We start from the raw sequence: 26,689 nt of genomic DNA, 5'->3' as shown, positions 1-26,689 counted from the left end.
GGACTTTTTACTTATTTCAAATAAGGAAAGATGTAATAATTATATTTTTAATTATTTTCAATGTCCTAAATATTAGGAAAAAAATTATTAAATGACTATTTTGTTTAGTGTGAACTCTATTTTTAAAGGGTAAAAAAGACGAACGACATTTCGCTAAGGGTGTTCGTGCTTTTAATATAGTACTAGTCTCTATGTACGTGCTTTACACGTATATTTCAAGTAAAAAATTGTATAATTTGTACAAAAGATAGTAAAATATTAATCGTCAAACACAACTCATTAACTTGAACATGCACAACTTTTACCAAATTGATTTATCCTTTCTTGTGAACATAGGCTCTACGGCAAAATTTGAGAGTACAATTAGAGAAAGTATGTAGTAATAACTTCCTATCGACATAGTGAATTTCTTATCCTATAAACTTATAATCTCTATTAAAATCAGACTTTGGAATTAAAGAAACAAGTGTAAGGAAATTGTGCAACAAAAACTTCTTGGAAGTAGCAAGAAATCATGCGACGTGGATGTCAGATGAAGCACACTCCAACTTCTGTGAACGGCTCTCTGCTATATAGATCTTATCTTACAAGGAGCAAAATATACTTTAATGAAAAGTTCTCTTTTTTGGCTTAGACTGAATTTTCCTTGAACACGTGTTAGCGCTCTAGGCATGTGTCAAAATCAAAATTAGATTCGCACGCCACATATCAAACCTTGATGAGCATCACTACTAATATGGCCTACTGATTCGTAAGCAAAAGTTATTGTTTTAGTCGACTATGTAGAACTAATGTTCATGAGTCTAAATAATAAAGTTCACGAAGTTAGCTTCCCATAAATAATTAACATACTTTCAGATATCAATTCACCAAAATATTTATTCTTTCCTTGTCTATTGCTTGATTAGCTTGGACAAGATAGAGCATACTATTTACTTCTCAATGATATAACAATCATTGTTGCATACGCCGTTGTTGCATCATATTCTTACCAATTTTCACCAAGTTTTGTTTGCAAGAAGTGGATCTCACAAACATAGAACAAAAAGAAAAAAACAAAGGCAAAGTAAATTTCCTGCTTAATTCTTGAACAATATAATATCGAAATGGAATTGGCTTTGTTTCCTTTCTTGCAAAAATAAGACCCTACATATCAAGGCCTGTTGGACATCAGTTTCAGTCAAGTAAAAAAAAGAGGTTAAATTGATGTACAAACTCTTTAGAAAACTTATATGGAAGTACAGGAAAAGAAATTCACATGCAATTGGAATAAATAATTAGAATGGTACAGGAAAATTTGTTTTTTCTTACTTACTTCTTCTTTTACTTCCGCTTCGAATCTTCAAGTAGATCCTACAACAAAAATCATGACCAAATAATTCAAGAAAGGACTAATAAAGAAACAATCTCCAAACGATAATATAATTTTAAATATTTAAGATCGCAAATAATAAGAATTATTTTCTACAGGTGTTGATGAACTTGATGATATGAGTGCTAAAGTAGATAGAATTTGATTCACAATCTACTGTTTTACAAATTTGAGTTTTCTTCAACATATCATTAAGCTATATTCATATGGCGAGTTGTTTTATATGTGCTATAAACAAACTCGAACATATCACTTTCTCTATGAATCCAAAAACAAAAAGTTGTGAGGTTGTAAAGGAAAAAGGAAAAAGTATGCTTGCGTATCTTGGAGTTGGAGAGATGGCCACAAAAGAGATATTGGCGGACGAGATTAAATACGTAAAGTCAGCGATATTTTGTACAAAATACTAATTAAATTGAGACTCAGCAGGACGTTTCCTTTGCAACCACAAATTCCTCAATCTCGTTCCATCACAAAGTCTTCCTTTGTAAGATCAATTTTTCAATACGTTCCATTACAAAAAATTTAGTAAAGTTTGAATTGATTTCAAAGTCCTAAATATTATGAGCAAATGTTCAATTTTACAATTTTATCCAATATGGAGTTATTTATAAGAAATAATAATTTAGTTCTAAGGATATAAAAGTTGATAAATATTACAAGAATATTTTTGTCGTTCAACATTTAGCATAAACATTCGTGCTTTTATAATAATATAGATAGATAGATATAGATAGATTATCGAAGAACGTCTATATGATCCTCCTTATTTCTGTACAATGTGTACATAAAAGACCCATGGTAGAATAAGTGGAGGTACTTCAGTCTTTCCAAATAAAGCACTAGCTAAGATAGCCCGCCCGAAAGGCATGCTTTTGGTGTTAGTTGTTACGTCGAAAGCTTAGCATTTTGGGAGAATGGCACAATATAATCATTTGGCACCACCGTTTAAATTTTGATTCCCGTAAAAAAAGCCTTGGAAAAATAATCTAAGCACGTAGGTTTCAGAAATTATTGGACAAATCTTATGGTGATTTGTCAAAATTCTAACTATTGTCATAATTTTAGCAAGTTATGGTGATAGTCACAAAATTCTAACTGTTGCCATATTTTTGTGCAATTGGCTACAAAATTCTAACCGATCAACAAAAAATTTCGCATTGTGGGTTAAAATTCTAGTAATCATCAAGATTTCTGGTGCTTTAAAATTCTGACCGACATGCTTTAAAATTCTAACGCGGGGTTATTTTTCCAAAGCTTTAATTTAAATAGGAAGTACATTTGTTGAGATTACCAAATGAGGAATACTAAGATTATATATTAGAAATATTCATAAATATGAAAACTTCACAAATTATCCAATTCTAGTAAACTTGTGCAGAACTTGAAGCAGAATAGAAGTTGAAGAAGGCTACCGAAAAGCTTCCCTCTAGCAACTGCGAGTGCGAGTGCAGCTATTTTCTGTGCAGTTCCTTTCTGGTATTGCTCTTGACTGCTTCTTATCTTTATACAACTGCAATCAAGAAAGAGAATGTGAATCAGTGCTCGGATTATCTAGCTCACTATTTACGAACTTAAGCTGTAAGTTATCTCATATTTCAAGTTAAGAACAAAGATGATACTGGTTTTTGAAGGAAACTAACTAAATGGGATTGTTCCAATCACCAAATCATTAAGGAGGATATACATTAGTCCTCTAATACGTAAGAATTTTCAAATTAATATGACAAATCTAGAACTTAGGTTGTACTAAACCAACCAGTTTAAATACAATACTGAATCACAAGTCTCCTCAAACTTTGGAACCAATATGAAAATATTCAAGAAATCCTACTATGCCTTCATGTAGACTTTTTTTAATAGGTACGGCAAAATATTATTGATAAAACAGTACACAACGAGGTACTGAAATGTTACAAAAAGCTGGACTCCATCAAACACTACGCAAAAACTGTATCTAGAGAGCCCATAAACACTATGCCTTAATGTAGACTTTGTAATCATCTTCCAAATATCAGTTCACAAGCAGTACACAGAAGCTGTAAATATTCAATAGATAGACCCGTCACATCATCTTTCCACAAATGATGCGCCTCAGTGCCAGATTGCCATTATTGTAGTGTATTATATATCCTTTTTCTCTTTGTATTGGAAGTCAGAGCAAGCATCGAGTGCCAAAAGGTAAGTGATAAAGAAATGTTTGCTTGGAATACTCACTTCACTTTCTCGTGCATGGATGCTCAACATCAAAGTTTTAGTCAGCGGAGGTGAATGCAGGGTGGAGAAAGGAAGAAGGAGAAAACGAAGAACCCGAGACCGGACCAAGTTATAATTTTGTTGATTATAATGCAAGAGCAAATCAAACTGTTCCAAGACATACTAATCAGCTCAGATATCTTTGATATTGTTCGTTGAAGTAAAACCAAGGTCTACTTCCTTGACAAATTGAAAACCAAGGTAGCTAAATTACATCTATAATTATCCTTGATTCTCTACAAAATCACCTACTAGGACTTTGATTCAGGGGAGATGAGTTCAGAGCAAGGCTCTCACCCAGATTGATTCATATAGTCACAGGATTACTGTTATCAGTATACTATCTCAAGAAAGAAAACACAATCTCTTATGTTTTTCTGCTGCTAATGCAATTGTTTGAATTATGCTCACTGGAAGCAATTAACCCCTACAAAAGCTAACCTATTAGGAATAGCATTGAGGGAAAAAATATCATGCTACGATAGCAAATAGGATGTCAATTTCCAATCTTTAACGGAATCATTGATTGGAACAGGAAAGAACTGGGTTTTTTTCCCTATATCCAGTTTTCTGTTATTTTCTTACATGGTGGAAAAGTGCTCTATAAACAGTATTTTAGAACATTTGGACAGTCCAAAAGGCGCAAGAGAGAGGCTATTGAATGGAACTATAGCAGTAGCTAGATGGAAAGTAAAGGTCTAGTATAAGATTGTATTCTCAAAGGTCTGGCAAAATGAATTTTTCTCCAGAAGGCATTCTACCGTCTAACATGTTCCCAACCCTATGATGTACTTGCGCAAAAATGAATGTGCCTACAAATCAATACTTACTCAGAGGATAAACAAAGAAAAGCTATGATAATCAGAAGTGATAACAAGATTGCAAAAGGAATGTGCAGCTTTTAGCTTGTCAAAAATCCAGTTCACCTTCTCTTAAGTATTTTAAAGAGAGTCCACAACAAAAATAACCATCGAGATTGTTGAAGTTAGAGCTCACATGTTGATTTAGTGTTTGGAAAATCAGGAAATAGTATAATCTCTTAATTATCAAATAAGAATGATTGCTAACCCATGGCAGACAGATAATATGAATCTAGCAAATAATCAAGAAAGAAAAGAATACTCATTCTCTCATTCTAGTTTCAGAAAGTAAATTGATTGACTTTTGTTTTCAGATGCACTGCTTACATCTGTATGTTAATGTGATAGATATATAAGGATGAGCCTACTTGGCGTAAACATATATTTAAGACCTTAAGCGCTTTTATGAGACAACAGTCTTTAAAGTAGATATAAGTGCAAGAAGCTACTAGGGATATATATTTTTAAGTGTTTGATTATAAAAGAAACAATACAGTGTTTAGAAAATCAGGAAATAGTATAATCTCATAATGAGCATATAAAGCATAACTTTTAACCGATGGAAGCCAAACAAAATGAATCTAGCAAATAATCAAGAAAGAAAAGAATACTCATCCTGTCATTCTAGTTTTAGAAAGTAAATATGTAGACTTTTGTTTTCAGATTGGAAAACCTTTACATGATGAGGAAGTGTAGAAGAAATACACAGTTCAATCGAAGAGCCAACATAATCCGTTTTTAAAAGAGTAAAACTTAGAAAGTTTTATTTAAATTTAAAAGTGCATGACAACTGAGTCACCAATACCTATTAACATCATCTCCCGGAACCATTTAGGGCTGATCAAAATCGAACCGAAACCGTTAACCGAACCGATGTCTTATTGGCTTATTGGTATCGAATTATCGGGGTAATGGATTGTGAACGGATTGAGATTTTATAATTAACGGCTTAACGGTTTGTGGGCGGATTACTCAATTTTCTTATCTGGTAAACCGTTAAGAATTTTTATATTTATACTTTTACCCCTATGTATATAAAGTATTATTAAAACCTAAATGGCTAAATCCCTTCTAATTCTCAATAGAACTGTCGTCTGTCAGTAGCTAATGGCAGTCGTCTTTGGCTTCTAATCAGGAAAAGCTACTACAACTGACAGAGACAGTTTGAACTATGCATTTGGCCGTTTGGTATTGATTTTCAAAAAATTTCTATTTGGTTTAGCCGATAAATCGCCCAATAACCGCCCGATAATTGTCAATCCGATACCAATCCGCCCGTTGTCTTGTTGGATGGCTAGCGGATTACTACATTTATAATCCGATAACCGATAAGCCGAACCGTTAAGCGTAATTATCCGCCCGATAAGCACCCCTAGAACCATCCCTTCTTCAATGTCTATTGACACTAGCTTCTCAAATGTCGTTTCGACGGCATCCTTTTGCACTGGCAGCAGTGGTAGTAGAGTAGCTGGAGCTCCTCTCCTTAAAGTAAAGTGGCTTTATGGTAGGAGAGTATGTTTTAAGTATGCAATGGCCTTAGGCGTCAAAGTTACATCAATATTTTTTTGGTGGGCTTGAAAAAGAGATGGACGCAATACAGTTTAAGGTCCTTGAATGTTAGCTTAGCCAGCCACTTAATAGAATGACAATTTTCCTAACCTCTATGTGCTCATTTAAATTAGGCCAAATACATATACAGCCCCTCTAACTTGACACGAAATTCCATCTTGGCACCTCATCTTAGCCAAGTTCCAATTGAACACTTCATGTACACCTAAACTGTGTCATTTAAACCCTTAAATGATAGCCGTAAAAAAATTAGTGTGCGTGAACTTTACACACGGTGACCTGTCAAATGTAACAAATAAGGAAACACCACATGGCTTTTTAATCAAACTAATGCCAAAAATAAGAAGAAGAAAAGCCTTTGAGCCTAAAGAAAACGAAAGAAAATTATTTTTTAAGAACCCCCTTCTTGAGTATCATCTTCTCCACCATCAACTCAGATTTTTATCCTTTCCGACATCAAAACCCTTCAACCCTTTTTCTCCACCATCTACTATTGACTCAACATCACCACTTCAAAGTTCTATTTCCAATTCGCAGACCATCTCTGTAAGTTGTTGAGAAAAACGAGCACCATATGGGTCTTAGAATTTTATCATAGACCACAATGAAAATTAAGAATAAAGACAGAAGACAAATATGGTACCGCAATTGTGCTGCAGATTTCATTAGGTGATAAATATTTTATTATTGGGGTAGGGTGTTGTAAGATCATTGCAGAGCATTTTTGAAGTATAATAATAATAATAAGCTTAATAATTTGTCATCAAATTGAAAGTTAGCTTTTGGTCCATTTTTTGATGTCTTACAGAGGTTAAACTCCAATTGTATATTATCTACCTGTTTTGCCAAGAATGAAACGGGACCGAGATTCTGGATTTCCTATAAAACTTTTCAAAAGTTCTCAAAATTTTTTCTGAACACAATGATCTCACAGGCTTGTTAAAAAACTTCTCTTTCGATAGCTCAACTTCCTCTTTCTTTTTATTTTATTAAAAAATAATGGAAGAAAGCAGTGATCTGTCAAGAAGAGATCGAAAATAGAAAGAAGAAAAGGAGATATGTAGTAAAAAAAGAAAAAAGCAAAAGGCAACTTTTTAAGGAATGGGGCCCATTTTATATTTGTTAAAGTCATTTTACGCGCGCTAGATAAAAGTGAGAAACAAACATTGATCCATGTCATCATAATTGTTTAATTGTACAGTTTAATGGTACTTAAAGTGTTCAATTGGAACTTGGTTAAGATGAGGTGCCTAGATGGAATTTTGTGACAAGTTTGAGGGGCTATCTATGTATTTGGCCTTTAAATTAACTATAACTTTTGTTGACAAACACAACAAATAAATCTCACTCTTGATTTATATAAGCAATAATTATGCAGTCAGAGAAACAGAAAACTGGGTGTGGAATGTGAAGCACACCAAAAATAATTATGCACCACCCTCGTGATAACCAGTTACCAGTTTCTCAACCGACCATTTTACTCCTGACACACCACTGTAGACGGAGAGGGAATAAGGGACAATTTGTCGAATACCAATTTAACGAAGGGACATGAGTGGAATTCTGATGAATATCGGCATTCCTTTTTTTTTTTTTTTTTTTTTGCCAAGCCTGTGCAGCAACCCACAAAACAGAAGAATTACTAATGGCTTAAAGTGGACAAACTACCAAATCCAAATAACATCATTGTTCGAACTTCCAATTTATGTGGCTAAGTTTAATTGGACAGATAAAAAGGAAAGTGTGCCACATAAAATGGGACAAAGGAAGTACTATTTTCTTCACTACTTGAACCAAAGGGAATTCTTCTTTTACCAACTTATTTCTACATCTTGGAACTCTTAAATTTGTGGACCCCAAGTGGGACCAAGGGCGGGTCTAAGGTAAGGCAGATAAAGCCCTTGCCTTAGGCCCCCAAATAGTAAGGGCCCCAAAATTACAAAATACTATATTAGTATTATATATAATACCAAAATTTATACAAATATTATTAATAAAAAAATTCAAATTTTTACATTTTTAAAATTTTGATTGAAGGTTCCTATTGAGCGAGTAAATAATGATAAATTTTTTCTCGCATTAAAAAAAAGTATATTTACCTTCTCATCAATTCTAATTCTTCTTCCTCTTTGTATACTCTTTCTTCTCTTCATGTTTTTGATGATTTCACTCTCTAATTTTAACTCGGATTCTCTGAATTAGCTAGTTCTTTTTGTCATATTTTATTTATTCATACATCAGAATGCAAGTTCTTTTATGTCTATCTGTTTTAATAAAGAAATTCTCGAAGACAGTAGCGCAAGATTCGTACTCAATGGATAATGAGCTGAATCTTCTACCTATTTCTAAATATCATACTTTTGTCCACGGGAGAGTTCGAAACCGTGATGTGAGCCTAGCATCATCACGCATTGGGCTCGTATCACAGAAAGTCATGTGGGTTTCTTTTGTGTCTTATTATCATATGAATATTATGAAAATTTAAGGGCCTTTTAATATATTTTGGCTTTAGGCCACAAAATTAGTTGAGCCGCCCCTGGGTGGGACCCTCGGCCCAGCCACCAAAATATATTCCAAATAATACCGAAGTGGGATTAGAGCATCATGTAACTTAGGCAGTATGATAAACCATGGTTTTTCTTCATGTCTTCAGCATTCAGTCAGCTTAATCAGCCAGCTATGATGGAAATGCAAAACCAAAAGGGGAAAAAAACAAACAAAAGGCAACGCTATAAGCTTTTATTTATAACTTCCTAATGAATATGGTACAGAAATCTCTAGCCTTCCCAAACATCCGTCTTATATAATAATGGATAGCAGCAGCTGTGCACATTGAGAAATTTTTCCTTACTGGACTTGAGCTCAGGTAATATACTTTATTCCAAACCCTTTTCTGCAGCATTGGTTCTTCAGTCAACCACTAAATACTACTTAGCCTACAGTAGCCGTAGAAGTGATTCAAAAACAACAGGATGGAATTAGTATCATACTTAGTACACTCCTCACTGAGATTAATCAAAGGCTAAAAGGAAAAGTATTATATTCAAGTCCAAAAGAAAACTAAATTACTTGCATGGAAAAAAATACTTTCTTATGAATTAAAATGTTCAACACCCACAACAATTGGCAAGGAAAAGGTTATGGTTGATAGTGATGGAAAACTGTTACTGTTAGATCCACCAAAATAGGAAAGGATATGATTCGTAAAAGAGAGATAAGAAAACTCACAAGACATCTTAGTAGTCTTCATCTTCGGAATAAGAGCCATCGATGTATTGGTCATATATCTGATATTCTCCAAGACTCTGATCATCTTGCACTTCATCCACCCCCGCTGTACTGAATGGAAAATTACCAAAGAGCTCTTGCAAGTAATCTCTTGAAACATTATCGTGGTTTGTATCTGGGCAGCATATAGGAAACTTAAAATTTTGGGTAACTAATATCCGGCTCCAACAAAAACCTTGGCACCCAATTCCCAGTGTTTATAAACCAGAAGTTCATGGCTAGAAGACCCTAGAAAGGAAAAGGAGAAAGGAAAATTGCTCCAAACCACAAAATTAGACCCTAGAGGTACTTGAGCATAAAAAGTAACATATTGATCACTCCATGCAATTTCCATCTTCATTACAATGCAACGAGAGGAATGTCTATTTATGACCCAAAAAGAACTCTTTTTTTTTTGATAACCATGGTATATCCAAATCAGCTTGCACGCACCTCAACTAATTCGACAGGGCCAAAAATAACTTATCTTTTATCACACAAAAAGGAAATCATCACTTTACAACACAATGTTCATGTAACGACCCGACTAGTCGCTTTGCGTTCTAGCATTTCGTTTCGTGATTTGAGACCTTGAGTAAGCTCATTTGATGTTTCATGACTTGCGTATATGGTTGGTGTTGATTTTCGAGAGGTTCGGGAATGTTTTGGAAGATAAATTCTAATTTAGGAATATTTAAGTCGGAAGAGTTTACTATGGTTTGACTTTTGTGTAAACGACTCCGGATTGTGGATTTGAAGATTCTAGTAGGTTCTTATGATGATTTTGGAACTCGTAAGAATTTTTAGTTCGGGCCTCGGGTGGCTCGGGATTGATTCGACACTTCTATTTGAAAGTTGAAATCTATGAACTTAAGAGAGTTGCATAATTTGGATTGATCATTGATTCTTGATTTTGATGTTATTATTCGTGTTTTGAGCCTTTCGATAAGTTTGAGTAAGGTATATGAACTTGTTAGAATGATTGGACGGGGACTGAAGGGGCTCGGGTGAGTTTCGTGGTGGTTTCAGATCATTTTGAGCTAAGTTGGTTGTTGGTTTTTCTATTGTCAGTGATGGTCTTCGCGATCGCGAGGTGTATACCGCGATTGCGTAGAGGGAGAGTGGCAAGTGGAATTTTGTTCACCGCGATCGCATGGAAGCTATCCGTGATCGCGTAGGGTCGATTGGTGAAGCTTCGCGGTTGCGAGCGTTATTACGCGATCGTGTAGTAGACTTCTGGGACTGGAGGTGTTACTCTCTGCGATCGGGTGTGCAGGGTTGCAAATGCATAGGTGTTTGCCAGTGACACTTTGTGGTCGCATAGGTGCGCCCATGCGATCGCGAACTCGATGCATTATTTAGTTCCAGGGTATTTTATGTCCAAAATTTTGAGAATGTTCATTTTTCACTATTTTGAGTTTCGGAGAACGAGAGGAGGCGATTTTGGAGATGAATTTTGTGAGAAAGCACGGGAGAAAAATATATCATTAATCACTTGATTATAATACAATGAGCCTTATTTATAACTATATAAAATACATATCCTAGTCCTATTCTATGTGGGACTAGGACTAATTACATATTAATTACATAACTATCTAACACTTCCCCGCAAACCGATGCATACAAATCATATGTACCGAGCTTATTACATATGTAACTAATACGAGAACCAGTGAGGGACTTGGTGAAAATATCTACAAGCTTATCATTCAACTTCACAAACTTTGTAGCAATATCTCCTAAGAGTATCTTTTCACTAACGAAGTGACAGTCAATCTCAATGTGTTTAGTTCTATCATCGAACACAGGATTTAATGCAATATGAAGGGAAGCTTGATTATCATACACAAGTTCTATCTGGCTGATCTCACCAAACACATTGAGCCCAAATATCTGAGTATACCTATTCTTGAGATATGTTGATATACTTGATTTGGTCATAGTCACAAGTTATAATGTGAGCACACATCTGCACTTGTTATTCTTGTGATATGCCTTAAAATGTTGTACGACTACTTGAGTCTCCTTATTCATGTTAGAGATCATGTTTAGGCTTTTGATGCTTAATTGGACATAATGATCATTTGGAGGATAGATTACATGTTGGAGCTGCAGTAATACGTCACATACATGCATATATCATACATAGAGATCATCTATTATTCATATGCATACATCGCTGCATATGGTTCCCTAGTATGTACTGAGGTTATGACACGTGAGTTGTCCGCGCAGTTGAGATGATTATGGCATGAGGTTTCTGTCGTGCAGTGCACGAGGTTTTTGCCGTGCGGTTGTTATGATATGGATATGGCATGAGGTTTCTGTCGTGCGATGATTGTGATATGAGATTGTTTTGGCACGAAGTCTTTGTCGTGCATTGGACGTGCTAGTCACGATCCGTTCAGCGTGTGGATATGGATCCATCCCCATAGGATCGCCCTCTCATGTTTCTCTCTTAATAGCGTACGCGCAGATTGTGAAAAACTGACGAGTTTCTGATTGATTGTGATGAGGGATCCGATGTGATGAGTTATTGAGCATAAAGGTAGAAGCTTTGACCATCCAAGTGAATTCTTTATGTGTATTCATGCATTTTCATGCTTTATTCATGCATATCTTCTACACATACTAGTTGATGCATTTTACATATGCATGGGACTTGTTAGTGAGTTGATGGACAATTGGAGGGTGTCGGATTTATGTAAAGGAAGAGTCTTCATCATACATTGACATGTTGTACTCATGTAAAGGTTTTCACATAAATGCTATTTGGAAATTGATATGGGATTGAATCTTTGTCATGTATAGACACTTTATATTCATGGTGAAGTATAAGAGTAAATGCTACTTGGTGCATATCTCTTTTGTACGCAAAATTGGTGCATTGTATTTGCTTTGACCTGATTAATTGGAAAAGCATGCTTATTATATTCTTCTTCGATTGTGCACTTTTATTATTGATATCCGTTGTTTCCTTGGTTATTTCTTGGTTATATCTCTATTATTATATATGCTTATGAGTTGCATAGGTTATATAAATTGAGTATCTTTTGACTAAACCTCACCACTACTTCGTTGAGGTTAGTCTTGATACTTGCTGAGTACATGGGGTTGGTTGTACTCATACTACACTTCTGCACCTTGCGTGCAGATTTTGGAGCTGAGCTGTTGTGGAAGACGGAGTATAGCTTTGAAGATGTAATAGCGTTCCAATTGCAAGCTACCATTTTGTTCATGGTAGTTAGGACTTGTACTCATGTTTATGTATATGCAAACTGATGTATTTTCTTCGTACTAGCATTGTAAATCTAAGTCTTAGTGGCTCATGACTGTACTACCAGTTCTTGGGGATAGTTGTATTCATTTTTGCATTTTTATTAAATTGTTTACTTGATGACCTTCAATTCAAATTGTATTATATCTTGGTTGGCTTACCTAGCTGGTTGGCTTAGGTGCCATCACGACTTGGTGGGATTTTGGGTCGTGTCACGTTTTTTCCCCAGTTTCTTCTGGTTGTCAGAACTAGGCTCTAAACCAGGACTCTACAAGATTTTACTAGATTGGGCCCCAAGGAGATGGAAGAGCTAGAGTGACAATCTCAACCAAGGTTTGAATAACATAGGTGTCACTAAGTGAAATCTTCCCATCCACCGAAGCCTTGGACAGAGTTATCCAACACCTGTGTTGGTTGAGGTAGTTGATATACCAGAGGTGTGCAAGTTCATCCAAACCCCACTGTTATCTTTTCATTTTTTTTTTAAGAAAAAAGAGATTGACTAGACCGGTTGCTAAGCTTTCCAATAGAAACTAGCTACTCCCATCTACCTTTATGTTCAATATCATGTAAACTATTGCAGATAGTTACTTATACTCCCTCTGTTACAATTTATGTGAACCAATTTGACTGGGCACGGAGTTTAAGAAAAAAGAGAAGATTTTTGAACTTGTGGTGTAAAATGAGGCACATATATTTTGTGTGGCTATAAATCATTGCATAAAGGTAAATTGTTTCCAAATATGGAAAGGGGTCATTCTTTTTGGTACGGATTAAAAAGGAAATATGTTCACATAAATTGAAACGGAGGGAGTATCTTTTTAAGACAACAATTCTACCCTCCAGTTCTTCTTTATTAATTGCTCTCCTGCTTCTTTTGTCAGGCTGTGAGAAGAAAAAACAAAATTATTAAGGATGAGTATCTGCAAATTTTCCTAGAAGAATCGTTTTTATACTTCGTGCAAATCTCTTGCAGGTTTGCTGATCATTCTACTAATCCCATCCATCAGCATGTAAGCATAAGACAAGAATGACATAATAAATCTGATTGAGTATGGTTTTGTTCCAAGGATACGTGGATCATCATGTATAGAGACATCCCCTTCCTGGCCAACCTAAGAAGACAAGGCATTAGTTGACTTCACAATGAGAAAGATGCTTATCACAAATTGCTTATGAATGCATCTCAAATATAAATATCATCTTACAAGGTCAAGAGGTTCGTACGCATCCATCTCATCTTCAACATTATCATCCTCAAAGTCATCTTCATCATCTTCTAAATAATCAGGTTCATCAACTTCATTGTTTTCTGCTTGGTCATCGACTTCATTGTTTTCAGCTTCTGACATTTCAAGGAATTTATAGGAGAAAAACTTGAGTAAAGGCTCCGATGTGACTATAATGACAACTAGCTGGAAGATAAAAATATACCAAAAGTAAGGTAAAATCTGGAAGCCTGAAAGTACTCCACAGAGCAAATCAGCTGTAGGGATAATTTTAGCTTTGATATTTGCAGTTTAGGAGTTTTAGAAAATACGACAGTTAGTTACATTAACAATTAAATTTCATGATAGATAATTACGTCAATGTTTAAGATTCATGATAGACTACAAATAACTCCAACTGTTTTCAACCTTTATGGACTTTTCCTTGCTCTTCAGATCTTGTAACTTTCACACAAGTGTGAATCCTCTTCGACTTCTCAAAGCGGGCAGACACAGTTTTTAGTAAAGACTCTGCATCGGGATGAGGGCATACTGACATAAATCTCACAGCAATGCACAGTCTCAAGCAATCAAGAATATGAGAGGAGAACCATCCTGTTGTATTCTGCAAATAAAATTATCAGAAGAAAAGTACCATTGGTGATTGCTTCAAGTATTTGTCAGAATACACAAAGATAACTACATTTATGCAAATCGGAATTGTTTTAAGTACATAAGAAGTGAGTTACTAAAGGAAAACCCCCAGGGCCCAACCCCCCAAGAGGCAAAATTATCTGTCCTTTCCACCTATCATCTGTTGTTAACATCCTCTCAGAGAAATTACAAGGAAAAAGGCACCAGGCAGAGCATTTAGGATATACTTGAAATGTTCATAGTAATACATTCAATCTGAAAACCAAAAATAAAGAAATAAAGAAAAAGACCAAGGTGAAAAAGAAGTATCAAGAGATAACATGATCGTAGGCATAAGAAAATAAAAACATTAAACAATCAGTCTCTAGTGGACAAATCTGTTTGCTTCTCTCCTGAACCAGATTGACTTCTAATCCTCAAGATTGTCAAGTCAATAGTTAGATTTGATTATCTTTCAGCACAAGAGATCTCATGAGCAGAAATATGACTTTTAGAATGAATGAGTGTGAGTGCGCACACGCAAATATGTTATTATCGCAAAGATAGTCCGCACGTTTTCATTTCTCCACTCACTCAATTGGTATTGACAAAGATGAATCGCAAGTCTTTTTGAACTTTCATCGGGAAAGGCAAACATGAAATTTGCTATATGAGAGCTATTTAGACTTAAGAGAATAGACCACAGGTCTAACTCAACTCCAAAAAAATTGCACCAGAGGTGAGAATTGTCCAAAACAATATAAAGAGATTACAACTATACCTCCGATCAATGTAGGACTCTAACACTCCCTCCCCTTCTACCCTAAGCTGCACATTAAAACTGGCATCTGGAATATGGATAACATAGTGGTGCCTAACATTGAGTAACACAACACCAGGGATGAGTTTGACTTAGTGAACCCAGCCTCACGTATTCCGCCCCAATTTAGAAACCAAGCAACCCATGCCTTCAAGTGGGCCATGTAACCAACTGTGTGTGATAGCCCAAAAGCTAGCTAACTAAACCCGATCTTCAAGAAGACTTAGAACTTAGGATTTTTGTCTACTCTGGTCCATATTAAGAAAATGGACATAGGACCTAACTCAACCCCCAACGCTAGCTCGTGAGGTGAGGATTGTCCAAGACCATATAAAAAGACTATAATTTATACTCAACCAATTTGGCACTCTAACACCATAGCACACCAGAAAGCGGCGAAGAACAAAAGGTAACACAATATCGGGGACGTGTTTGGCTGTGATACCATGTTGAAGTGTGTGACCAACCCATCTATGACACACTTTATCTATTTAATGATATCTTCAACACGTTTCCCCGCATGCGGGCCTTGATTCTTTTCCATAGGCCAAATATGCAAAAATTTTGGCTTTTGGGGTTAATTTGGATCCAAAATTCATTTTCTTAACATGGTATCAACGTATCTAGAAGTCCTAGATTCAAGAAAGAGTCTACAGTCTATATGCAGAACTACTGCGGGACTCTAGAAACATTATTGTCCTGCCTTTTCAAAGAGACAATAAATTATTGAGATAAAGTGAATAGTCGAAGCATCACTCTGCTTCGTCCCTAAGTGAGAAACAAAGAAAATATGGAACAACATATCCATTAATTAAGAAACTACTTCATTACTTTATTAGTTTTCTACTATCATAAATTTATTATCCCAAGCAAATAGTAGACAAGAATTTACTATGTATACAGCAAGAAGTTACATACTTCCATTATCATAGTGGACAACATACACTGCAATCCTACTGAACAACTAAATGGTAATGGGGTTTCTGATTTGATGAAAGCAAGGGCATCACGAGCACCACAAACCATCCATGCATCAACGTGTCTAGCATACAATAGCTTGTTGAAAAGAAATATTTTACTGAATGATAACATACATCACAAGTTTCTTGATTTGAGGGTTTTCTGATTTCTTGTTGAATGTAGTTGTCCTTGAGTTCACAAAGTTGCAATGATATCTGACATTTATACGGAAAAACACGGAAGGCACATATATCATCCCATCTATGTTTCAATCTGCAGAAAAAAAAGAAAATACGACATAAAAAAGCCGATTAGCTGGCTGTCATTATCCATATGACCAAATCAAATCGGGTTTATGTATGAAGATCATGTTGGCTAGTTCAGCACTAATTTAGTTCTACCCTAGTTAAGTGATGTGAATATCAAAGAAAAAAGTATTAGAAAGAAGCCCTGCAGAAAAGAAGTTAGCAACCGGAAGAAATAATACACGAGAAAAATATTATTGATGTATTAACAATGATACAATGAGCCCTATTACTCCTATTACATGTGGGACTAGGACTAATTACATATGCACAGCGATAAGTATCTCACAATTGCCCTGATACCATGTGAGAAGGCACGGGAGAAAATATGTTATTGATATTGGATAAACAATACAATACAAGAGGTCCTTATTTATAGCTATACTATACAAGGACATACTACTCCTCTACCAATGTGGGACAATACTACACTATATACATGCTGTAAACTAACACTCCCCCTCAAGCCGGTGCATACAAATCATATGTACCGAGCTTGTTACATATATAACCAATACGAGGACCAGTGAGAGACTTGGTGAAAATATCTGCAAGTTGATCATTCGACCTCACAAACTTTGTAGCAATCTCTCCTGAAAATATCTTTTCTCTGACGAAGTGACAATCAATCTCAATGTGTTTAGTTCTCTCATGGACCACCGGATTTGATGCAATATGAAAGGCAGCTTGATTATCGCACACAAGTTCCATCCGACTGATTTCACCAAATTTCAACTCCTTGAGCAATTGTTTGGTCCAGACTAGCTCACATGTTGCCATAGTCATTGCTCGATATTCTGCTTCTGCACTAGACCGAGCAACTACATTCTGTTTCTTGCTCTTCCAGGACACCAAATTTCCTCCTACTAAAACACAATATCCAGACGTAGAACGTCTATCAGAAGGTGATCCTGCCCAATCAGCATCTGAGTATCCAATGATCTGCTCATGACCTCGATCCTCAAAGAGTAACCCTTTGCCTGGAGCCGATTTTATATATCGAATAATGCGGACAACTGCATCCCAATGACTATCACAGGGAGAATTCATAAACTGACTTACAACACTCACAGGATAAGAAATGTCGGGTCTAGTCACTGTGAGATAATTTAATTTTCCAACCAGCCGCCTATAGCTTGCAGGATCGCTAAGCGGCTCCCCTGTCCTGGCATAAGTTTAGAATTCGGATCCATCGGAGTGTCAACAGGTTTGCAACCTATCATCCCCGTCTCCTCAAGAATGTCTAAAGCATATTTTCTTTGAGAAATAACAATACCTGAGCTAGACTAGGCAACCTCAATACCTAGAAAGTACTTCAATCTGCCTAGATCCTTAGTTTGGAAGTGCTGGAAGAGATGTTGCTTCAGATTGGTAATACCATCCTGATCATTGCCAGTAATAACAATATCATCAACATAGACTACCAGATAAATACAGAGACTTGAAGCAGAGTGCCGATAAAACACAGAGCGATCAGCTTCACTACGAGTCATGCCAAACTCTTGGATAACCGTGCTGAACTTACCAAACCAGGCTCGAGGAGACTGCTTTAGACCATAAAGTGACCGACACAAGCGACATACAAGGCCACGAGACTCCCCCTAAGCAACAAAACCAGGTGGTTGCTCCATATAAACCTCATCCTCAAGATCACCGTGAAGAAAGGCATTTTTAATGTCCAGCTGATAGAGGGGCCATTGACGAACCGCAGCCATGGATAGAAAAAAGCGGACTGAAGCCACTTTAGCCACGGGAGAGAAGGTATCACTGTAATCGAGCCCAAATATCTGAGTATATCCTTTGGCAACAAGACGGGCCTTAAGTCGATCAATCTGTCCATCGGGACCAATTTTGACTGCATAAACCCAACGACAACCAACAGTAGATTTACCTGAGGGAAGAGGAACAAGCTCCTAAGTACCACTTGTATGTAAAGCAGACATCTCGTCACTCATAGCCTGTCGCCATCCTGGATGAGACAACGCTTCACCTGTAGACTTAGGGATAGAAACCGAGGACAAAGAAGATATAAAAGCATAATGGGGAGATGACAGACGATGATAGCTCAAACCGACATAATGAGGATTAGGGTTAAGTGTGGTCTGTATACCTTTCCGAAGTGCAATCGGTGTACTAGGAGCAGGGTCCGCAGCAGGAGCAGGGTCAGGTGCAGGACGAGAACCAGTTGGGCCTGATAGAGGACGCAAACGACGATGATAAGTCAAGAGTGGTATTCCTGTGGCTGGGGAACTAGGGGGAACAATACTAGACTCCTAAACGGTTGGTATAGATGAAACCTCTGTGGTCGAAGGTGGAGGAGGAGCTATAGTAAACTCCTCAAAGGTCGGTATAGGTAAGACCTCAGATATATCATGGTGATCAGCAGAGGTAAAGAAAGGTTTAGACTCAAAAAATGTGACGTCAACTGACATAAGGTACCTACGAAGATCTGGAGAATAACAACGATATCCCTTCTGAACACGAGAATAACCAAGGAAGACACACTTGAGGGCACGGGGAGCTAACTTATCTTTCCCAGGGGCTAAAAGTTATGAGCAAAACACGTGCTCCCAAAAACACGAGGTGGAAAAGAGTATAAGGGTGACTGGGGAAACAATACTGAATGCGGAATCTGATTCTTGATGGGAGATGAAGGCATCCGATTAATCAAATAACAAGCTGTGAGAACTGCATCGCCCCAAAAACGCAACGGAACACGAGATTCAATTAGAAGTGTGCGAGCAGTCTCAATAAGGTGCCTATTCTTTCTCTCAGCAACCCCATTTTGCTGAGGGGTATAAGGACAAGATGTCTGATGAATAATTCCTTGAGAAGTCATAAACTGCTGAAATTGAGAAGATAAATATTCTAAGGCATTATCACTGCGAAAAATGCGAATAGAAACACCAAATTGGTTTTTGATTTCAGCACAGAAACTCTGGAATATAGAAAATAACTCAGAACGATCTTTCATTAAGAAAAGCCAAGTACATCTTAAATAATCATCAATGAAACTGACAAAATAACGAAATCCCAAGGATGAACTGACTCTACTAGAACCCCATATATCAGAATGAACTAAGGAGAAGACAGACTCTGCATGACTCTCAACACTACGCGAAAAGGAGGCTCGGGTATGTTTCCCAAGTTGACGCGACTCACAATCTAATGTAGACAAACTAGATAAGCTAGGCACCATCTTCTGAAGTTTGGATAAACTCGGATGTCCTAAACGTCTGTGGATTAGATCTGGAGGATCTGTAACTAGACATGTTGTGGAAGGACTGAGTGAGTTAAGGTAGTAAAGGCCTTCTGATTCACGTCCTGTACCAATTGTCTGTCCCGTACTGCGGTCCTGCATAATAAAAGAATCGTCAATAAAATATATACCACAATGGAGGGCACGAGTCAAACGACTAACAGATGCAAGACTAAAAGGACAGCCAGGGACATAAAGAACGGAATCTAGGGTGATAGAAGACAAGGGATTAGCTTGTCCAACTCCTTTTGCCTTAGTTTGACATCCATTGGCTAAAGTAACAGTGGAAAGAGACTGTGAATATACAATATTCGACAAAAGTGATATATTACCAGAGATGTGATCAGAAGCGCCGGAGTCCATGACCCATGGGCCAAGAGTGCTAGACTGGGAAACACAAGCAAAAGAATTACCAGTAACAGAAGTATCAGTCTGAGCAACTGATGCTACTTGTGGAGATGTCTGCTTACTTGCTCGATACTGAAGGAGCTCATTATATTCTTCTTTAGATAAAGAAAATCCTTGGTTACCTGGAGTCTCGGTCTGAGCAATGTAAGCATTTTTGGGTGGATGACCATGTAAGGAATAGCACATTTCACGAGTGTGTCCAAGTTTGTGACAATAAGAACACTTGGGTCTAGATCTTCCAAAACGACCTCCTCCTCGTCTATACTCCATAGTTTGAGATGCCCGAACATCCATTGTCTGGGATGCAAGAACAGAGGAATCAAGTATCTGTGATGAGATCACTGGTGGACTTGGTGCTGCAGCAAGGCGGAGTAATCGAGAGAATAATTCATCAACTGTCGGGACAGACGGACTAGCCAAAATCTGGTCGCGTACTGAATCAAGATCGTTAGGAAGTCCAGCGAGGGTAAGAACGAGAAACATCTTCTGTCGCTGCTCTTGTTGTTTTTCCACACTAGCAGAAACTGGCATCAACTTCTCAAATTCCTCTATGACTGCTTGTACTTGACCCAAGTAAGTAGACATATCCAATTCCTGCTTCTTTAAGTTTGTCATCCGCAATATCACATCATAGAAACGAGATATGTCATTAGTGTATAAGGTGTGTGCCTTTGCCCAAACCAAATAACATGTCTAGAATGGACGAAACAAGGGCATCAACTTGGAATCAATAGATCGCCACAAGATGCTACATAACTGAGCATCGATTTTTGCCCAAAGTGCTATTGTCTTTTCATCTCCATCGCTAGACTGTTTGATTAGATGATCTTGAACACCTTGACCTCTACACCATAACTCGACAGATGAAGCCCAAGCTAAGTAGTTTGAACCTCCCATTAAAGGTTCCGAGGTAATAATAGCACTAGAGCTTCCAGAACTCATGTTTCTAGACCCAAAAGCATCAAATCCCAAAGACATTGTTGCAAATTATTACCAAATAAGAGAAAGAATCAACTGTAATCCACTGAAACAGTGTACGGAAACACAGAAACAGAATACTGAAATACTGTAGCTGCCGGAATCTACTGTAGCTATCGGAATAGTACTGTAGCTGCCGGAAAAAAACTCAAAGTTGTCGGAATGAAATGAAAACAGTAGGGGTAGGAACGGAATTACCAGGCGACCCAATTGTTCTGAAGGAAGATTTTCAAAAAATGGTCGGAAGTGGTCGTACGCGCCGGCGCGTGAGCTTCTGGTGGCGCGTGGAGGCGCGTGAGGAGGCTGCTGCCGGAACTTTTCACTGGGGTTTGGTCACCGGACAGTGACGACTCTTGTGGTAGTGTTGGATTTTGCACAACACTGACAGAAATGAAGCAGATAGAAAACAGCCTTAAAAAAGTACTGATTTCTCTTTCCCGGAATCGCTGGAATTTATGCACAGCGATAAGTATCTCACAATTGCCCTGATACCATGTGAGAAGGCACGGGAGAAAATATGTTATTGATATTGGATAAACAATACAATACAAGAGGTCCTTATTAATAGCTATACTATACAAGGACATACTACTCCTCTACCAATGTGGGACAATACTACACTATATACATGCTGTAAACTAACACAAACCATATGTACCGAGCTTGTTACATATGTAACTAACACGAGAAACAGTGAGGGACTTAATGAAAATATCTGCAAGATGATCACTCGACTTTACAAACTTTGTAGCAATATCTCCTCAGAGTATCTTTTTTCTGACAAAGTGACAGTCAATCTCAATGTGTTTAGTTCTCGAACACCGGATTTGATGCAATATGAAGGGCAGCTTGATTTTCACACACAAGTTCCATCTGGCTGATTTCACCAAATTTCAACTCCTTGAGCAACTGTCTGATCCAAACTAGCTCACATGTTGCCATAGCTATTGCTAGATATTCTGCTTCTGAACTAGACCGAGCAACCACATTCTGTTTCTTGCTCTTCCAAGACACCAAATTACCTCCTACTAAAACACAATATCCAGATGTAGAATGTCTATCAGAAGGTGATCCTGCCCAATCAGCATTTGAGTATCCAACGATCTGCTCATTGCCTCGATCCTCGAATAATAACCCTTTGCCTGGGGCTGACTTCACATACCGAAGATTGCGGACAACTTCATCCCAATGACTATCACAAGGAGAATCCATAAACTGACTTACAACACTCACAGGAAAGGAAATGGCAGGTCCAGTCACTGTGAGGTAATTTAATTTACCAACCAGCCGCCTATATCTTGCAGGATTGCTAAGCGGCTCCCCCTGTTCAGGCAGAAGTTTAGAATTCGGACCCATCAGAGTGTCAACAGGTCTATAGCATGTCATTCATGTCTCCTCAAGAATGTCTAAGGTGTACTTCCGTTGTGAGATCACAATACCTGAGCTAGACTGAGCGACCTCAATACCCAAAAAATACTTTAATCTGCCCAGATCCTTAGTCTGAAAGTGTTGAAAGAGATGTTGCTTCAACTTAGTAATACCATCCTGATCATTGCCTGTAAAATAATATCGTCAACACAAACCACCAGATAAATACAGAGATTTGAAGCAGAATGCCAATAAAACTCAGAGTGATCAGCTTCACTACGAGTCATGCCAAACTCCTGGATAACTGTGTTGAAACTTACCAAACCAAACTCGATGAGACTGCTTTAGACCATAAAGTAACTAGCGCAAGCGACATACAAGGCCACTAGACTCCCCCGGAGCAACAAAAACAGGTAGTTACTCCAAATAAACTTCATCCTCAAGATCACCATGAAGAAAAACATTCTTAATGTCCAACTGATAGAGAGGCCAATGGCAAACAGCAGCCATGGATAGAAAAATGTGGACTGATGCTATTTTAGCCATGGGAGAAAAAGTATTACTGTAATCGAGCCCAAATATCTGAGTATATTCTTTAGCAACAAGACGGGCCTTAAGTCGATCAACCTGGCCATCCGGACCAACTTTGACTGCATGAACCCAACGACAACCAACAATAGATTTACCTGAAGGAAGAGAAACAAGCTCCCAAGTACCACTCATATGTAAAGCAGACATCTCGTCAATCATAGCATGTTGCCATCCTGGATGAGACAGCGCTTCACATGTAGACTGAGTGATGGAAAACAGAGGACAAGGGAGACACAAAAGCATCATGAGGTGATGATAGACGATGATAACTTGAATCAACATAATAGGAATTAGGATTAAGTGTGGTCCGTATACCTTTCCGAAGTGCAATCGGTGGAATAGGAGAAGACAAGTCCGCAATAGGAGCAGGGTCAGGTGCAGGACGTGAATCAGTTGGGCCTAATGCTAGGAGCAGACGACGACGATAAGTCAAGAGTGGTGTTCCTGTGGCTTGGGATCTAGAAGGAGCAACATTAGACTCCTCAACGGTTGGTATAGGTAAGACTTCTATGGTTGAGGGTGTAGGAGGAGCTATAGTAAACTCCTAAAAGGTTGGTATAGGTAAGACCTCAGATATATCAAGGCGGTCAGAAGAGGTAAAGTAAGGTCTAGACTCAAAAAATATGACGTCAGCTGACATAAGGTACCTACGAAGATCAGGTGAGTAACAACGATATCCTTTCTGAACACGAGAATGACCAAGGAAGACACACTTGAGAGCACGAGCAGCTAATTTATCTTTCCTAGGGGCTAAGTTATGAACGAAACATGTGCTCCCAAAAACACGAGGGGGAAGAGAGTATAAGGGTGACCGGAAAAACAATACTGAATGCGGAATCTGATTCTGGATGAGAGATGAAGGCATCCGATTAATCAAATAACAAGTTGTGAGAACTGCATCATCCCAAAAATGCAATGGAACATGAGACTCAATGAGAAGTGTACAAGCAGTCTCAATGTCTCCATATTTTCTGCCTAATAAGAAGGAAATTTGAAGAAAATTGCTGAAAAATAATCTGTCTTGCCGGAAACCAAATTTGTCTCGACGGAACCTTAACTCCGGTGAACGTAAAATCAAAACTGGTTGGGAAAGGCTCGGAATGTTCCAGCGATCCTAACAGAAAAGAAAATTCCAAAAAAAACTGACCATAAGGAGTTTGTGTTGCGGACAGCCATTAAGAGAGAGAAAACTCGACCTCTTTGATAAAAACAAAACCCTAGTGCTGCGAGGGAGATAATTCACCTCAAAAAGGCAGCAATGGCTCTGATACCATGTAGATTTTGAGAAGAATAAAAGGCTTATTGTATTTTTGTGTGTGTTTACATTCCATGAGCAAGGAAATTTATACAAAGCTCCTAATGCTAATTAAGGAAAAACAAATCTATACAATCAGTCCAGCTATCAAATCAAATCAAATCAAATTATATCTTCTAAGTATAATCAAATCTCCTGAAATCATGCTAATCAACAATCTCCTAAATTAATCAAAACTCTTGAAATCATACTAATCAACAAGTATGCAATGGATTCACAACTTCTTTTGGCATGAAATATTGTACATGTTAGGGGAAGTAATACTTAAAATGTTACTTTCACACCATCTGTGTCCCCCAAAAACTCACTCTACTCCAATCCCCACCATATATGATACATTCTCATTGAACTCTTCCTAACCCTTTAAAATATTCCTCCATAACCCACACCCATATGAGAGTGTAATATTTTTAGTTCTCCCTCCTCATCCCAAAACCCCACATTTCTCCGCAATCACCTCTTCCAAAAGCATTCTCCTGTACCCCAAATCTCCATAACCACTTCCCAAGTAACACCTAAATACTTATGTGAACCTGAAGTGAGACCAAATAAGGCAAATTGAAAGGAAAAATGAAATAAGTTAATTTCTTCACATGTTAGTGAAATGCAATCCATTGATTAAACATTCTAGAGAAACGAATTTCTGAAAGTTGGTGTTGCGGGTGAACAATAAGGGAAAGATGTTGATCACTTATTGTTGCATCATAGAGTGGCCTCACAACTTTGGGCAGTGGTATTCTCATTATAAAACTGAAACACATACCTCACCCGAACACATTGCAAGTTGGAGGTTAAGGAAGCTCGATCACATAAAGCAGCAATAAAGATACCATTGTAAAGAAAATGAACCTAGGGTCTAACTCTTTCCCCCCAAAAACTAACTCATGAGGTAAAACTTACCCAAATTTGTATAAGGAGACAACAATACATTCACTCCATCAAAGTGAGACATTTTAAACCCCTTGCACGCTCGAACCTGGACAACTAGAACATACATAACATAAAAGCCCAAAATTTGAAACATAACAGGATGGGTATGGCTCTAATATCATGTTAAGAAAATGGAATTTGGGGCTAACTCAATCTGAGAAACTATCTCATAAGGTGAGGATTGTCCAAAATAACATAAAGAGACAGTATCTCATTTCCAGAACAAATATGAGACACTCTAACACCCCCTGCATGCCCGGAACTGGACATTTGGAGTGTGGACGATATAATATGAGGGCCTAACATTAGGTAAATCAAGATTAGGAATGGTCGGCTCTAATACCATATTATAAAATAGACCTTAGACCTAACTCAACCTCAAAATCTAGCTCATAAACTAAGAATCAACCGAGACCATACAAAAAGACAACATCCCATTCCCTCAACTAAGCGGGACATTCTACCACATCTGGAATGCTTAGGGATGGCATCTGGAGCATGGAGAATATGACACGAGAACTCAACATTGGGTAAATCCATAATAGTGATGCGTTTGGCTGCGGTATCTGTAAAGAAGATGGACATTAGGTACAACTCAACTCTAAAAGCTATCTCTTAATGTGAAAATTGCCCAAAATCATGTAAGGAAACAACAGCTCATTCCCTCAACTAACAGGGGACATTCTAGTAGCCATTATGCCTTTTTGGTTGACAATTTGGAACGGAAAGAAGAGAAGGATATTTCAAGGCAATGGCAAGTGTTGAGTCCCACATCAGTGGGATTTGAGTTTCTTGGTCTCATTATATGGTTTTGGGAAATCCTCACCTCATAAGCTAGCTTTTAGGGTTGAGTTAGGCCCAAGGTCCATTTGCCATGGTATCATAGCCAAGCCCATCCCAATTTATTGTTACCGATGTTGGGCCTCCATTTATAATGTCCACGCTTCAGTTTGCAAGCTTGGGCGCGAGGGAGAGGGGGGTGTTGAGTCCAACGTCGGTGGGATTTGGGTTTCTTGGTCTCCTTATATGGTCTTGGGCAATCCTCACCTCATAAGCTAGCTTTTGGAGTTCAGTTAGGCCCAAGGTCCATTTATCAACAAGAATTCAAAGATTGTAAAGGGTTCTTTCTTTTTTCATTTCACTTATTTGGTGTAAAAAGGAACAGTTTGTCAAAAGATCAAGACTAGCATGCAGTCTTACATTGTACATATATCTTTTGGCACTCTTTTGGCATAAATGAAATGCTATTTGACTAACTGAAAAGAAAATTTGAGAGACTTTTACTTGGAACATTTGAAGTTTCCCATAAT

At 37.6% G+C, this 26,689-nt stretch overlaps 1 protein-coding gene across 5 annotated transcripts in view; it reads right to left on the bottom strand.

Annotated features, from left to right (window-relative positions):
• Positions 1-1,071: 1,071 nt before the first annotated feature.
• Positions 1,072-26,689, bottom strand: part of LOC107762827 (uncharacterized) — a 38,130-nt gene continuing 12,512 nt past the window's right edge. For 2 of the 5 annotated variants that reach the window (XM_075242043.1, XM_016581220.2), the window contains 6 exons: positions 16,360-16,498; positions 14,242-14,437; positions 13,813-13,949; positions 13,680-13,719; positions 9,286-9,460; positions 8,632-8,993 (listed from right to left, as the gene is read on the bottom strand). In XM_075242043.1, the coding sequence (XP_075098144.1) occupies positions 9,294-9,460; positions 13,680-13,719; positions 13,813-13,949; positions 14,242-14,437; positions 16,360-16,498 (679 nt within the window). In that variant the 3' untranslated portion in view covers positions 8,632-8,993; positions 9,286-9,293. Of the gene's footprint in view, positions 1,354-2,662; positions 2,886-8,631; positions 8,994-9,285; positions 9,461-13,679; positions 13,720-13,812; positions 13,950-14,241; positions 14,438-16,359; positions 16,499-26,689 lie in introns of those variants that run through there. The other 3 variants (XR_012704426.1, XM_075242041.1, XM_075242042.1) reach the window with 3 other exon arrangements.

Source organism: Nicotiana tabacum, chromosome 21 (genome assembly GCF_000715075.1).
Source record: "Nicotiana tabacum cultivar K326 chromosome 21, ASM71507v2, whole genome shotgun sequence".
Taxonomy (NCBI): domain Eukaryota; kingdom Viridiplantae; phylum Streptophyta; class Magnoliopsida; order Solanales; family Solanaceae; genus Nicotiana; species Nicotiana tabacum.
Note: the sequence above shows the minus strand (reverse complement) of the source record. Positions and strands in the feature narration are given on the sequence as shown.